A 13,551-nucleotide genomic window follows, 5' to 3' on the forward strand; every position below is an offset into this window, starting at 1 on the left:
CATCCACCCAACAAATCCACGACTCACGACCTTTCAAGAAATCCAGCGTTTGGATTCACGACCTTTCTCTTCGAGAATCTAATAGACCTTATTCACTTTCCTCTTAATATCCTACAAAATGGCTGGTGGTGAGTTACCCGACGGCTTCCGAAATTCACGCGAACAAGGTGTCCGGATGCCATTGAGACTGCGCCAAGTGTCGGCGAGACTGGCGACGGGAGGCTCTCGAAAGGAGGACCATTCGACAAGTTGAGATGGTGTTTTCTGAGAAGCAGGGCCAGCTGCGCAGTGCGCGGTGACGCTTGCGCCATTTTGCCCCTGCGAGCCAAGCCTCGTCAGCATCCTCCCTCCGCCTGGCGCATCTCAAAGTCACCTTGACACTCGAATCGCGAGCACCAATTTCGCGAATAAGCATGACTGACTTCATCCGCAGGCGACGCTAAGAAGGGTGCCAACCTTTTCAAGACCCGCTGTGCGCAGTGCCACACCGTCGAGAAGGACGGCGGCAACAAGATCGGCCCTGCCCTGCACGGTCTCTGGGGCCGCAAGACCGGCTCCGTCGAGGGCTACTCCTACACCGATGCCAACAAGCAGAAGGGCATCGAGTGGAACGACGACACCCTGTTCGCCTACCTCGAGAACCCCAAGAAGTACATTCCTGGCACCAAGATGGCCTTTGGCGGTCTCAAGAAGGAGAAGGACAGGAAGGACCTGATTGCGTACGTCTCCCTGATCTGCTGTTCCCGATGTGCGAACCATTTACTGACTTGTCACCAGCTTCCTCAAGGAGTCCACTGCTTAAGCGACGAATTCGTGGTCGCGTGTAATGATATCACAATGATAGAACGTGGGCATGGCGGAATGTGTATTATAGACTTTTCTCTCTTACCGTGAGGGAGCATCAGCGCCGTGCATCGTGTCCCCCTTTTTTCACAACTCCTCTTCTACAGTATGAGAGCGCCGTTGATCCTGGATGAGGATTCGGCGCATTTGGAAATACGATACGATTCCAAACTTCCGTGCCATCCGATTTAAAACATGTGTGACTCGTTGATTCCCAGAAACATGGCAATGAGACCCGCTCCGGCGGCCGTGTCGGTTGCCTGACTCCGAACGGGGGCAGCCTTAGTACCTTGTATTTGTCCTGCGTGCGCAGAATATACGTAAGATTGACTCGTCACGATTATGAATGCAGTATGCATCGATTGGTGATTTCATGTTTCATCAATGGAAGAAATGGGTATCAACGTCTGGATCACAACTAGGCATCTCTCCCCAGCTCCCGCGCCAGCTTTCGGTAGGACTCGTGGTCCGTAACACTGGGCTTTGAATTCTTCAAGGCGTATTCCCAGTCCTCCTCTGTGACTTCTGCCTTGATCTTGGAGGCCTGCTGCGCCTCGGGGTACCGTCCCTGCTCGACGGTCGTCCTCATCAAACCGTGCTCGGCCGCCTTCTGGTGCAAACCCATCAAGTCGGCGCCGCTAAAGTTCTTGCAGCGACGGTCACGAGCGACCCGTTCGATGCGAGCACGATGGTCCTCCGCCTGGGCGCTGTGTCGGTTGCGGTAGATGGTGTGGAGGATGTCGACCCTCTCGTCCTCCGTGGGCAGGTCCACCATGATGCGCACACTGAGACGGCCGGGACGGAGCATGGCTGGGTCGATCATGTCGGGACGGTTCGTCGTGCCGATGACATAGACGCCCGAGCGGTCCTGCACGCCGTCCAGCTCCGTGAGCAGCGCGTTCACGACGCGGACACCCGCGTCTGACGAGCCGCCGCTGCGTCGAGGCACCAGCGAGTCCATCTCGTCGAAGAAGAGGATGCAGGGCTTGGACGACCGGGCGCGCTGAAAGAGCTCTCTGACCGCCCTCTCGGACTCGCCCACGTACTTGTTGAGCAGTTCCGGCCCGTTGATGAGGATGAAGCTCGCCTGCGCCTCGTTGGCGACGGCCTGGGCGACCAGCGTCTTCCCGCACCCCGGTGGTCCCCAAAGGATGACACCGCCTGGTCTGTTGAGGCCCCAGGTCTCGTAGAGGTCGGGGTTCTTGATGGGGCCAATGATGGATATTTGTAGTTGTTTCCGCGCCACCTCCATGGCACCGACTTGGTCCCAGCTCACGCTGGGGATCACCGTGAACCCTTCCTTGCGCAGTGAGGGCACAAATGTCTTGATGACCTGCCTGAAGTCTTCCATTGTGGCGCAAAGATCTGACGGCTGGTCACCGTCGACCATGTCGTCGTCGTCGTCGTTTTCTTCCTCCTGTAGATTGGCCAGTGACTGTCGGGAACCACGCTGCCTTGCACCGGCAAGACGCAATGCACGCACAATGACGCGTCGTATATCGTCGCCAACATGGCCGTGTGTCATCCGGGCCAGCTCGTGCAGGTCCACATCGTCGTCCAGGTTCCTGTTCTCGAGGCGCACTCTGAAAATATCCTCCCGCGCCGCCAGATCAGGTATCTTCACCTTGATTTCGTCGGAGAAGACGCCGTGCGGAAAGGCAGCCGGCGCAATGTCTTCAGCGGTAGGGCACGTTCCGATGATGCAGACCCAGGAGCCCGGTTGTGATTCTTGCGCCATGCGCTTCCTCTGCTTCTCCAGGGCCATGACGATGCGGTTGTGCTGCTCATTGTGCGCAGAGCTGCCGGGCTTGACCAGATAGAAGTGGACGTCCTCCAGCAGGACGATGCTCGGCGCGAGACGCATGGCTTCATCGAAAGCCTCGGTGAGCGACTTGTCGAGACGGTCCGTCTCGTTGAGACAATGGGCGATGGAGACAATCGGTAGCGAGTGGTCCGCTGCCACCTTTCTGACCAGCGTTCGCTTCCCCACGCCTACTGGCCCCGTCAGGAGAACACCGTCCGACGGCTCCCATGTTGGTTGTGTCCACGACTCGAGTGGCTTGAGCGAGTACAGCAGATGGTCCGTCAACTCTTTCTCGACATCAGCCATTCCGCCTAGGCCGATGATCGCTTGAGGCTGCTCCACATTGAATCGATTTGGCCTCGACGCCTTCTTCGGCTTCTGGGCCGACTCTTCCCCGTCCTTGTTGCCATTTGTCTTTGGCGTTGTGGCCGCCACGCTCTCCGTCCCACTGCGCTCGGCACCATCCTCGTGCAGCCTCCTCTTCTTCGCGTCGGGTTGCCCGTCGGTCGTCTTTGGCGTGTTGCGCGTCGTATTCCAATGCTTTGTCATCTGGCGATTGAGCAAGAAGCGCTCATCCTCTGTCTTCATGGGCAGCATGCGTTCTTCGGCCTCCTCGATGGCGGCGTCCGAGTCGTCATCGTCGTCCTCGAGCTCCTCCTTACGAAACTCGAGAACGCGCTCGATCGAGTCCTCCAAAGGCCGCTTCTTTGAGCGGCTCAGGTGGGAGTTGGAGTGCTTGATCGCATCGTAGGCTTTCCAGGCCGACTTGAAGGGTCCACCGTTGGTCTCTTCCAGCTTGGCGATGACGGCGTATACATCGCGATCGAGACCTTGGCGCAAGTTGAGGCGAGGCATCGCGCCGACGACGGAAGGCAGACCAGCAGTTCTTGAAGGAATGTGAGCTAGTAGACGCTGCTGTACAGGTTCGACTTGAATCACTTGGTGCCAAAAAGTTTCAGTGGGTCCAACACCCCCACGTACCACTGAGCGTCACAGCTTATCGATAAGAACGCTTCCTCAGGTTGATCCTATACTAAGCAATTCGGCCAAAATCATTGCAATGGCAAAGTCGAATAATTGTGTGAAATACCCCAGTGATCAGGGTCCGTCTTTGCCATTATGAGTGCAGCGAGACTTCGATGGCTGCGGCTGTGGCGATCAACGCAGTGCCAAAGATACCGGTCTTTTGGCACGCCGAAAGCCAAGGCGTCGTTCGTCATCGCCCCGAGCGTCGGCTGATAGCTACCGCCTACAGGGACATGCTCGCAATTAACAATTCGACCACCACTTCCTCCTCCCACATCCACACCACGCTTCCTACGAGACGCACCTCCCATACTCCGAGGCGGCGCGTCGCACCCACGCACCATGGGGAACAGCAGCAGTAAACCCAGAGGCCAGGTCACTGAGCAGGACAAGTCAGCTCCATCCCCTCACGTGCCCCAATCAATGACCCAGTAGTACACCCTGACTGACCCGCGCCCCATCTAGGGCCATCCTCGACCTCAAGCTCCAGCGCGACCGCCTGCACCGCTACCAGCGCCAGATCACCGTGCTCACCGACAAGGAGACCGATGTCGCCCGCCAGATGCTCGCCAAGGGCGACAAGCGCCGCGCCCTGCTCGCGCTGCGGCGCAAAAAGTACCAGGAGACGCTGCTGTCGCAGACGGACGCCCAGCTCGCCCAGCTCGAGCAGCTGACGTCCAAGGTCGAGTTTGCTCAGATCCAGAAGGACGTCGTCTTTGGCCTGCAGCAGGGCACAAAGGTCCTGACTCAGATCCACGCCGAGATGGGCGGCATCGAGCAGGTCGAGAAGCTCATGGGCGAGACGGCCGACGCCATCGCCTACCAGCAGGAGATCAGCGACATGCTCGGCGGCAAGCTCACGGCCCAGGACGATGAGGAGGTCGACGAGGAGCTCGAGGCCCTAGAGAGGGAGATGGCCGGTGGTGACAAGACGGTCGACGAGCTACCGAGTGTGCCGGACGCGAATCTCCCCGAACGCGAGCGCGAGCAGCAGGCGGCACGCGAGGCCCAGGCGCAAGCACAGAAGCAGGAGCAGCCCTTGGCGGCGTGAGATACCCCTTGTGGAGTTTTTGTTTTTGGATGGAGATATAGCATCATGGACTTGTATACAGGGCGTCTTGTCTATTTACCATACTTCCGAATGAGCTTCTGCATGATGGACATGGCGCCCCCGCGGTACCCGCCTCCAAACATGACATAGTGGTTGAGGTGGTGATATCTGCACACAGTAGGTCAGTCTCTGTCGTGGTGCGTGCGTACGTACGTACGTGCGCTGGGGACGGCTTACAGTTCGTATAGCATGATGCGGTCGTCCCACTCGTCCCTTGGCTCCGCCTTGGGCACCAACTTCTCGTACTCCTTGAAAAAACTGGCCCCGAATCCGCCAAACATCTTCATGATGCCCAGCTCATACTCGGAGTGGCCGTACACCGAGGAGGGATCGTAGACGACCTCTTCTGCCCCGCCGACGCCGCCAATCTGACCTCTTCCGTGGTTGCCGCTCCAGAGATCGCCGTGGATGACGACGGGCTTGATGTCTTGGACCTGGCCCAGCAATCTGGGCGTTACCTTGCTGACTGTCTGCTCGACGGCGTCTTCCAGTTCCTTGTCCGGGCCTTGATTCTTCACGCCTGCGCGGTATATGCTCCTCAACCGATTCTCTGCATAGAATTCCACCCAGCTCTCCTTCCACGAGTTGTCCTGAGGTGTCTCACCACAGCACGTCGTCACGGGGAACCCAAACATGGGCTTGTCGTGGCCTTGCGGGGTCGGCGCGGTCGTCGTGTGCATCTTGGCGATCTTGCTCGCCAGGGATTCGCCTGATCCGCCGCTGGCGTTCGAACCCAGGTCCAAGAAATCTGTCGCGAGAAAGTACTTGCCCCCACTGGTCATGGCTCCGTGCGCATGGGCTCTGGGGCAGAGGTTGGGAACCGCGTCGTGGATGGCGTTGAGGGATGCGTACTCCCCCTTGAACATGGTCTCTGAAGAGGTGCCGTTGCCTGTTTTGACAAAGTAGCTGATGGGCTGGCCATTGTGTGTCGATGTGATCTTGTAGGAGGACGCAAAGCCCGAAGCACCGTGTGATGAGATCTTTGTGGACTCGGGTGACAACGAGAGCGCGGTGAGGATGGCCGCGTCGACTGTGGATGGCATTTTGCGTCTGGACAGGCTGGAAATGAAGCGGTGCATGTATGAGGGTTGAAGAGGCAAGAACACTGCCTCGAGATGAGGCTGGGACGTGGAGGTTGATGTTCATCCATCATCTTGTGAGTGACGTCAATCGGTTGCTCGCTCTTACGGTAGAATGAGGTGGGCCAGTTATCAAATGTGTGGGCATGCGCTCTTGAGCATGATCAAGGAAGATCAATGGTCGCTATTCTTGATTTTCAACTTGAGGAATATCAATCAATCTGGTATCATTCTCGCTGCTGCAAATACAAAACGCCAAACTGAGTAAGGTAGTCTAAAGAACCGGCTTGAGCCCAGAGCGTCCGGTGATACGGCCCCATAGTTTCCGTCCAGGCCGGGCCCGGAGTCGGCCCCACTTGTCTATTGCCGAGCAGCACTCGCGGAAAAGTGCTGCCAGCAATGTTGAAAGAAACATGAACCAAACTTTCCCTCGCCCCTGATCACCTTCCCATTATCTGCAGGTCCATGTGCGAGTCGAGTCCAGCCCTGGCTAACCGCCAGGCTCGACCGACAGGCATGCCCAGCCCTCGGCTAAGTTCGTCCCCGACTCAGCATCCCGTCTCTTTTGCTCCCCCTCACCAAGCCCAAGCCTCCATCCCGCGGGTGAATGCGCTGCACCAATAATTCGTGGTCTAGGCGTGTCTCTGCAGCGCGTACCACCTTCCTCTTCCAACACGGGCGCCGCGCGCCCATGCAAGGACCCTGGAGAACCCAACGTTGTAGTGTTGCATTTGGCAACAAGCTTCTTATCAAGGTTATCGATCACAAGACCGGACCCCTGCTGCTTGCATGCATGACTGTCCTTGCCCCAGGATTACTGCGCGTTCTCGACATGGGTACTGGTGGTGAAGCTCTGCAGCGAAGCGTTGTCTGCGTCGAGGAGGTGTCTCGTCGAGCCGGTGGCCTCCCCGAGGCTATACTGTGTCCTGTTGACTCGAGAAGGAGCAGCAGACACTGGCGAAGCGTTGTTGAAGGCAGAGTAGCAGTTTGCGCAGGGGCAGGTCGGCGTCGATGTCTGGGGAGGAGCAGGTGTGCAGTGGCGCGCGAACCAGCTTTGGCGTTGAGAAGGCATCTTGTTGTATTGTGAGTGTGTTGTTGGTATGTGATGGTATGGGTGGTTTGAGTGTGTGTAGTTGGTACGACGAGGATACAGAGGAATGCTGAACGAGTCAAGATCAGGGGAGATGAGGGAGGTCAGCCTGGCTACTTATAGTTTCGGTCAACGCAGGGATTTTGTGCTCTGACTGACTGACTTGACATTGACACGGATGGGTATTGCGGAATTAATTGGGAGGATAACTCTACCCAGGTCCCTGCCGTGGCTCGTTGCGTCGGGTAGACTCGATTTACGCGGGACAAACGACGGGTATAGCGGAGTTGAAGGGCACACTACAGCCTACAAAGCACTTACAGTCCGGCACCTCCCATGTTTTCTCCCACGAGTCGTCATGCGTCAATAACAGCAGCGTCATCCCAAGTAGGTGAGGCGCTGCTGTGATGGGGTTAGAAAGGCTTACAATGCTTCATGAATCCGCGAAGCCCTCGGTATTCAAGATGGAAAATCTTGAAAGAGACTGCCGATCGTTAGCCTGCTGTCACGGCGCTGTGTCGGTATTCGCCATTGGCTCGGAGGAAGACATGAACCCCGTCGGAGGAAGTGGCCTTACCGCTTCGGGTGACGTCCAGCGGCAGCATCATTGCGCTTCCATGATTCAATCTTTCACAGCAATGCAATGCGGCGACAGTCTTCCGAGATTTGTGGGACGTTGACCTCAGACAGCCGGAGCGGGAATTGCGGCTCATCGGACAAGGACGTAGCGCGGCTCACGTCAAAGCAGATACGTACACAGACTACCTCATATGCATATCATGTCGATTCGATGCTCAAACAACACTAACGGTACCCCCGGATTCCCTTGATCCATCTATCCATCCACCAGTTCAGCAGGCGGAGCGCCCTGCTCGTGCCCGCCGCAGGGAGAATATATTACACGGAACGCGTCCCGGCCAGCCAGTCTATATGTGCTTTGCTTAAATACCCAAGGAGAACTCCACGCCGACGTCAATGTCGCGGGCTGTGCGGCGTTAGCATGATCTTAGTGAAGAGGAAGGTTTAAGGCGACTCACCCAGCTTGACCATCTTGGACAGCTGCACGGCCTTCTCGGAGGCGTTCTGGAGGTCGTCAATGGAGAAGATCTTCATGCCTGACTTGTCAATGAGCTCGCGGGCGGCCTCGACGTTGGTGCCTTGGAGGCGGGCGATGATGGGGATCTTGAGGTTCAGGTTCTCGACCGTGTTGATGAGGCCCTGGGCAATGTGGTCGCAGCGGACGATGCCGCCAAAGATGTTGACAAAGATGGCCGAGACCTTGGGGTCGCTGGTGATGAGCTCAAAGGCCTCCTGGATGGCGGCGGGCGTGGCGCCGCCGCCGACGTCGAGGAAGTTGGCGGGCTGGCCGCCGTTGAGCTTGATAATGTCCATGGTGGCCATGGCAAGGCCGGCGCCGTTGACGAGGCAGCCAATGTCGCCGTCGAGCTTGATAAAGTTGAGCCCGGACTTGGCGGCGCGCACCTCGTCGGCGTCCTCCTGCGTCTCGTCGCGCCACTCAAAGACGTCCTTTTGGCGAAAGTCGGCATTGTCGTCAAAGCCAAACTTGGCGTCCATGCAGAGCACCTGGTGGTCCGACGTCTCGGACAGCGGGTTGATCTCAATCTGCGTCGAGTCCTTCTCGCGGAAGATCTTGTACAGGCGCTGGATCGTGTCCTTGGCGTCCTCGATGCACTGCTCGCTGAAGCCGAGCTTGGTGGCAATGTCGCGCGCCATCTCGTCCGTCACGCCGACGTTGATGTCAATGTACGTCGTGTTGATGGCGTCGGGGCTCTCCTTTGCCACCGTCTCAATGTCCATGCCGCCCTGCGACGACGACACGATGACGGGCGTCTGCGACTGGCGGTCCATGAGGATGGCCAGGTAGAACTCGCGACGGGCAAACTTGCGCTCGCAGATGTAGACGCTGTTGCAGAGGCGGCCGGCAGCCCCCGTCTGCTTGGTGACGAGCTTGTGCCCAATCATCTGCTCCGCGAACATCTCGGCCTCGTGCGGCGAGTAGATGACACGGACACCGCCCTTGAGGCCGTTGTCGAACGTGCCCTTTCCACGCCCACCGGCGAGGACCTGGGCCTTGATGACCATGTCGTCGTTGCCGATGCTCTGCGCGACCTTTTTGGCCTCGGCGGCGTTCTTGGCCACGGAGCCATTGGGGACGCCCACGCCATACTAGTGTTCTTGATCAGTCGTCTCGTCCTGCCGTCGATGCGCGTATATATTTTTCTGGGCTTCAATTTACCTGTCTCAGGAGGTCGGCGGAGAGGTACTCGTGGATGGAAAGGTTACGCTTCTGTTGGGCAGCGCCAAAGCGGGCAGAGGGCGCAATCTAATTGAGTTTGTTCGTCAGTATTCGCATTTTTCGTTCCATGCCCCTAGGGCGGGTCGCGCGTTTCTCCTTACCTTGGAGGCGTTCAACGCCGACGCCACGGTGCGGCTCGAGGCAAATCTGAACATGGTGGGCTGTCTAGAGGTCCCTGGGGACTGAAAAAGAGAGCGGAGAGGATGAAAGAGATGGAGGAAGGGGGGGGAGGACGCGCAAATGACGATGGTTACTACAGTGAAGCTGTCCAGCACGGCAGTATCAGTATCAGCTCCACGAGACGATCGAATCAGCGAGCGTTGCTCGGCCGTCGAGCTCGGCTTCCGGGATTCGCCGGTCCGTGGCTGTCCGGCGCGGATCAATGCTGCGCCGACGTGATAGCCGGCTGGCAGGTTCACAATTACAGGCGCATAAAATATGTAAATGCATAATTACTATTCCGTACCAGATATTCAATTCACCTCCCAAACACCCATGGCGTGCCGAGCACTTTGCCGCTCGCATCAAACTTGACGCCCTCGCCTCGCAGCAGCGCCCTCTTCTCGTCCAACGTGATGCCCTCCCCGTTGCGCGGCCACTTGCCCTTGAAGCCGCCCAGATTCCCGCCCGTTGCGACGACCCGATGGCACGGGACCTCTGGTGCGTATGGATTCCGCCGCAGCGCATTGCCCACTGCGCGGGGCGATGTGGCCAGATGCTTGGACAGGAGCGCGTACGTCGTGAAGGACCCCTCGGGGATGTGGCACAGGGCTGTCCAGACGCGCTTCTCAAAGGGCGTGCCGCGTGGTGAGGATGCGATCTTGTGAATGGTCTCTGTCATGTCGACGTGTGCTTTGCGCGTGCGTTTCTGTGATGAGGGCGCCTTGTATACGACGAGCTCTGGGCTTGACGTCATCGTTGTGCTGACTGTCGCCATTCTGAGATCTAGTGAATCGTGTGACGTGCGAAAGTATGATAGCTTCGAGCGCTGGTATGAAACTGTGAGCGTAGATCAAAAGCTTGATTCACGGAGTTGGCTCAAGATGTAAAGGTAGGTTCGCGACATTGCACGCAACACTATACGCGGTGTCATGTGACGCTATTGGTCACTTTGCTCGCAACAGATACGGCCCAGATCCGAGTGATTGCTTGCCGCAATTGCCAGCAGTATACTATAGTCTGTACATGTTGCGTTTTACAAAATACAGCTACGCAGTGACTGTCGGCCCGCATGTATTCATCGGGCTGAAAAGTGGTGCACCAAGTCTATATATCATCGAATATATAACGAGTAATACAATCAGTGGACAAATCGTGATATACCCACGCGCGGATCTGTGCCGCTCCCAGCCTAACGCCGTACAATGCAATCAATGTGGTCATGGTTCAATGTAGTCATGGTCGATGCTCGCTTGCTCTCCATGCTGATGATGTATGCCAGTCCAGCACCCGTCTACACCATGAAAGACTCGCCGCACCCGCATTCCTCCTCTGCGCAATGTTAGCAACGATGTATCTCCAGGAGTGTACCTTGACCTACTGATATTCGGGTTCCGGAACACAAAGCGCTGGTTCAGCTTGTCCTCGGCCCAATCCATCTCGCTGCCGATGATGCTAAAGAGGGCCTTGCTGTCGATCAGCACCTTGACGCCGTCCTGCTCGACGGCCTCGTCAAAGGCGCCCGGCTTGTCCACGTACTCGAGGTGGTACGCGAGCCCGCTGCAGCCCCGGTTGCGCACGCCGACCTTGATCAGCTTGGGCTCCGGCTGGTCGAGCAGCTCGCGCAGGTGCTCCACCGCCGAGGGCGTCAGCGTCATGGCGGCCTTTCGCGGGCGCAGCGTGGGTCGCTTCCGGGGCTTGGGCTTCTGTGCCTCCGTCTCGGTCTCTGTCTTGGACGTGGGTGCGGGCGGCTGCTGCTTGAGAGGCCGTGTCTCGTGGACTTTGGGGAGAGGTGGCGATTGCTGCGACGGCGGCTGCTGCTGCTGGGAGGGCGACGAGATGGACGTCTCGGGCACGTCGTCGTTGCGGGGTGGCGTGGTCGTCTGCGCAGGGAGCGGGTAGCTGTGGAAGGACGAGATGGGTGTGGCGAAGAGTGGACGGCGGCAGCAGGGTGCGCGCGCGGCCACGCGGGCGAGGAAACGAGGTGCGTTCATCTCGTGCGATCAGGCGGGGAGCAAAGAAAGACTCGTCGGACTGCGGCTGGCGTTCATCGGAAGCGTGGTTATGCAGAAGATGTATTGACGAAGTCCTGGGGCCCTGGAAGTGGGAGTTCGGCCCAGTGTTCACGATGACAATTCAATCAATCGTGACTAAATCAGACCTGCTCCACTCTAATATGGTCTGACGTTGTTCTGACTAATCACGTCTCAGCTATAAGTCAGGCACTATCCGTGATTCCGTGAATACCCGGAAGTCTAACAACGCTTTTCTTCCATCTTCGCGCCCATCTTCTCGCAAACTCCAAGTATCAGCCTTCATGTTTAGACTGAGAGGCAAAGTATGCTTGCATGAGGAAATCATCATATGCCATCTCCTCGGCTGTCGGCCTCTCCTCGGGTAGCCAGCAAAGCAGACTGCGCACAAACACAAGCAGTAGCTCTTTGTCCTCGCCTTGCACCTGGGTGATTCGATCTTCGAAGGACTGGCTGGGGATAGGAATAGAGCCTTTCCAATTGCCTATCACGGTGTGTTAGTTCATCATGCAGGTGATGCTGCGATGGGGCAAAAATTACCCTCTTCGTCGAAGAATCTGGCGCAGATTGGACTGCGCCGCACAAATTCGGGTGGCGGGTTGCCCATCAGAGATACCATTTCCGCCAAGTGCTGTTCATCATCCAGAACACCGTCCTTCTTGGCATGAAACAGTCGTTTGCCTTCCAAAAGATCCCAAATCTATACTGATATTAGCAGGTCACCACTGCGCTTAAAGGATAGAAACTCACCATAACCCCCACCGACCACAGGTCGACTTTAGACGACCACTCCATACCTAGAATAACCTCCGGGGCTCTATAGACATCAGGCATAATGTCGCCTTTGAAAGTCTCGTGGCCAAATCTGGCTGAGCCCATATCAGAGAGTATAAGCTTGCCTTTAGTTCGAGGTACGGGGCGCGACATGTAAATTGTTCTGTCGGAGAGGACCTTCCTTGCGACAGGGCACGTCTGCTCGTCCTTCTCTAGTTGAGAGAATGCCGTGTCATCTTCATCCGTTGCGCCAACAAGGAGATTATTTGGAGAAATGTCTAGCACTCAAGTTAGCAAGAAACGACTAAAACGTTCCAAGCGCCAGACACAGTGAGTATGAACTCACCGGTATGAACAACGCTATTTTTATGAAGATAGTCCAACGCGATCAGAAGAAGTTGGACGGTCGACTGCAGCATCTGCTTCGGTAGCCTGTTGTTCGGTAGGTAGTCGCGAAGTTCGGTCAAAGTCATTCCCTGAGGCGCATAGACAAGACAAGTATGCGTCCCATGAGGACCGTTGAGGGTGAACGAGTCCAGAGCTATGCGGACACTCCGTCTGCCCGGGTGCTCTTGGACAGGGCTTGTCTTGAGGAATTCCGCAACAGCGATCTCTTGACTGGCTTGTGCGGGAACCGCACCCTCTGTAGTCCGAGTGCATACTTTTACAGCTCGATATTGAGAGGTTCTGGATACTCGATGAGCCAAGTGTGCAAAGAGATGATGTATATTGAAATGAGACTCGGGGCTGTCGTACTTTACGTCTTAGGCCAGCCACACCGTTGACCCGACTCCACGTCCAAGTTTGCAGATAATGTGGTACCGAGATTGCAAGGTCGTGTCTGTCGTGATAGGATAATAGTTCTCTGCCTTGTACCCGGGAAGAAGCTCCTCTTCGATAGGTGTCGCATCTGGCACGCGATGGAAGTTCTCCTTTGTCGAAGGGGTCGTTATTTTCCGCCGCCAGACTCTTGGATGAGATCTTTTATATAGATAGCCATGATTATTAGAGTAAGTACAAGATACAGGTCGTTGCAGATAGAATAATCGAGGGCGACATTGAATTGTGCGGGCGGTTTGTTTCATGATAAGAAGCAGATGAAGAGCGCAGTAATTAATAGAGAGGGAGACCCGCTAATTAGGCTGCTGCCCCAGCGCGTAATAGTGGGTCGGTGGTGATACTAACCAATAACCATTGAGTATTTATCATCTAGCCTACTTTGACCAACCCGCTTGCGATCATTCATTTGGCCTTGGAGAAACTTCGCACCTGGGAATACGCGCTCAGACACCCAACCGTGTCGTTATTCTCGCGT

At 56.7% G+C, this 13,551-nt stretch overlaps 9 protein-coding genes across 9 annotated transcripts; 3 read left to right on the top strand and 6 right to left on the bottom strand.

Moving 5' to 3' along the window:
- Positions 1-103: 103 nt before the first annotated feature.
- F5Z01DRAFT_646473 (cytochrome c) lies at positions 104-1,022 on the top strand. The gene is made up of 3 exons (XM_046262908.1): positions 104-128; positions 434-719; positions 778-1,022. Exons 1-3 carry the CDS (start codon positions 119-121, stop codon positions 800-802), a joined length of 321 nt encoding a protein of 106 aa, XP_046121527.1. The 5' UTR covers positions 104-118; the 3' UTR covers positions 803-1,022.
- Positions 1,023-1,261: 239 nt separating this feature from the next.
- On the bottom strand, positions 1,262-3,502 carry F5Z01DRAFT_616302 (P-loop containing nucleoside triphosphate hydrolase protein; the record flags this gene model as incomplete). The annotated part of the gene is made up of 2 exons (XM_046260902.1): positions 1,262-1,390; positions 1,421-3,502. The coding sequence occupies 2 exons, from the start codon at positions 3,500-3,502 to the stop codon at positions 1,262-1,264; spliced, it is 2,211 nt and encodes a 736-aa protein (XP_046121528.1).
- Positions 3,503-3,784: 282 nt separating this feature from the next.
- Positions 3,785-4,841, top strand: F5Z01DRAFT_398090 (Snf7-domain-containing protein). Its single transcript, XM_046259514.1, has 2 exons — positions 3,785-4,065; positions 4,139-4,841. The coding sequence occupies exons 1-2, from the start codon at positions 4,016-4,018 to the stop codon at positions 4,722-4,724; spliced, it is 636 nt and encodes a 211-aa protein (XP_046121529.1). The 5' UTR covers positions 3,785-4,015; the 3' UTR covers positions 4,725-4,841.
- F5Z01DRAFT_679598 (fructosamine-3-kinase) lies at positions 4,796-5,827 on the bottom strand (the record flags this gene model as incomplete). The annotated part of the gene is made up of 2 exons (XM_046265541.1): positions 4,796-4,892; positions 4,962-5,827. 2 exons carry the CDS (start codon positions 5,825-5,827, stop codon positions 4,796-4,798), a joined length of 963 nt encoding a protein of 320 aa, XP_046121530.1.
- A 197-nt stretch (positions 5,828-6,024) lies between these two features.
- Positions 6,025-7,105, top strand: F5Z01DRAFT_646478 (uncharacterized protein). Its single transcript, XM_046262909.1, has one exon. It carries the CDS (start codon positions 6,471-6,473, stop codon positions 6,948-6,950), a length of 480 nt encoding a protein of 159 aa, XP_046121531.1. The 5' UTR covers positions 6,025-6,470; the 3' UTR covers positions 6,951-7,105.
- A 503-nt stretch (positions 7,106-7,608) lies between these two features.
- Positions 7,609-9,586, bottom strand: F5Z01DRAFT_402593 (uncharacterized protein). Its single transcript, XM_046259517.1, has 4 exons — positions 9,372-9,586; positions 9,211-9,297; positions 7,991-9,140; positions 7,609-7,938 (listed from the first exon to the last, which is right to left on the bottom strand). The coding sequence occupies exons 1-4, from the start codon at positions 9,423-9,425 to the stop codon at positions 7,895-7,897; spliced, it is 1,335 nt and encodes a 444-aa protein (XP_046121532.1). The 5' UTR covers positions 9,426-9,586; the 3' UTR covers positions 7,609-7,894.
- A 162-nt stretch (positions 9,587-9,748) lies between these two features.
- F5Z01DRAFT_633536 (6-O-methylguanine DNA methyltransferase) lies at positions 9,749-10,111 on the bottom strand (the record flags this gene model as incomplete). The annotated part of the gene is made up of 1 exon (XM_046261964.1): positions 9,749-10,111. One exon carries the CDS (start codon positions 10,109-10,111, stop codon positions 9,749-9,751), a length of 363 nt encoding a protein of 120 aa, XP_046121533.1.
- A 318-nt stretch (positions 10,112-10,429) lies between these two features.
- Positions 10,430-11,764, bottom strand: F5Z01DRAFT_398102 (uncharacterized protein). Its single transcript, XM_046259515.1, has 2 exons — positions 10,811-11,764; positions 10,430-10,761 (listed from the first exon to the last, which is right to left on the bottom strand). Exons 1-2 carry the CDS (start codon positions 11,421-11,423, stop codon positions 10,724-10,726), a joined length of 651 nt encoding a protein of 216 aa, XP_046121534.1. The 5' UTR covers positions 11,424-11,764; the 3' UTR covers positions 10,430-10,723.
- On the bottom strand, positions 11,559-13,321 carry F5Z01DRAFT_741580 (protein kinase; the record flags this gene model as incomplete). Its single annotated transcript, XM_046266860.1, has 6 exons — positions 11,559-11,946; positions 12,003-12,162; positions 12,213-12,514; positions 12,583-12,923; positions 13,023-13,168; positions 13,262-13,321. 6 exons carry the CDS (start codon positions 13,319-13,321, stop codon positions 11,738-11,740), a joined length of 1,218 nt encoding a protein of 405 aa, XP_046121535.1. The 3' UTR covers positions 11,559-11,737.
- Positions 13,322-13,551: the final 230 nt, after the last annotated feature.

This window comes from Emericellopsis atlantica, assembly GCF_019669845.1.
Source record: "Emericellopsis atlantica unplaced genomic scaffold F5Z01scaffold_4, whole genome shotgun sequence".
Lineage (NCBI taxonomy): Eukaryota > Fungi > Ascomycota > Sordariomycetes > Hypocreales > Bionectriaceae > Emericellopsis > Emericellopsis atlantica.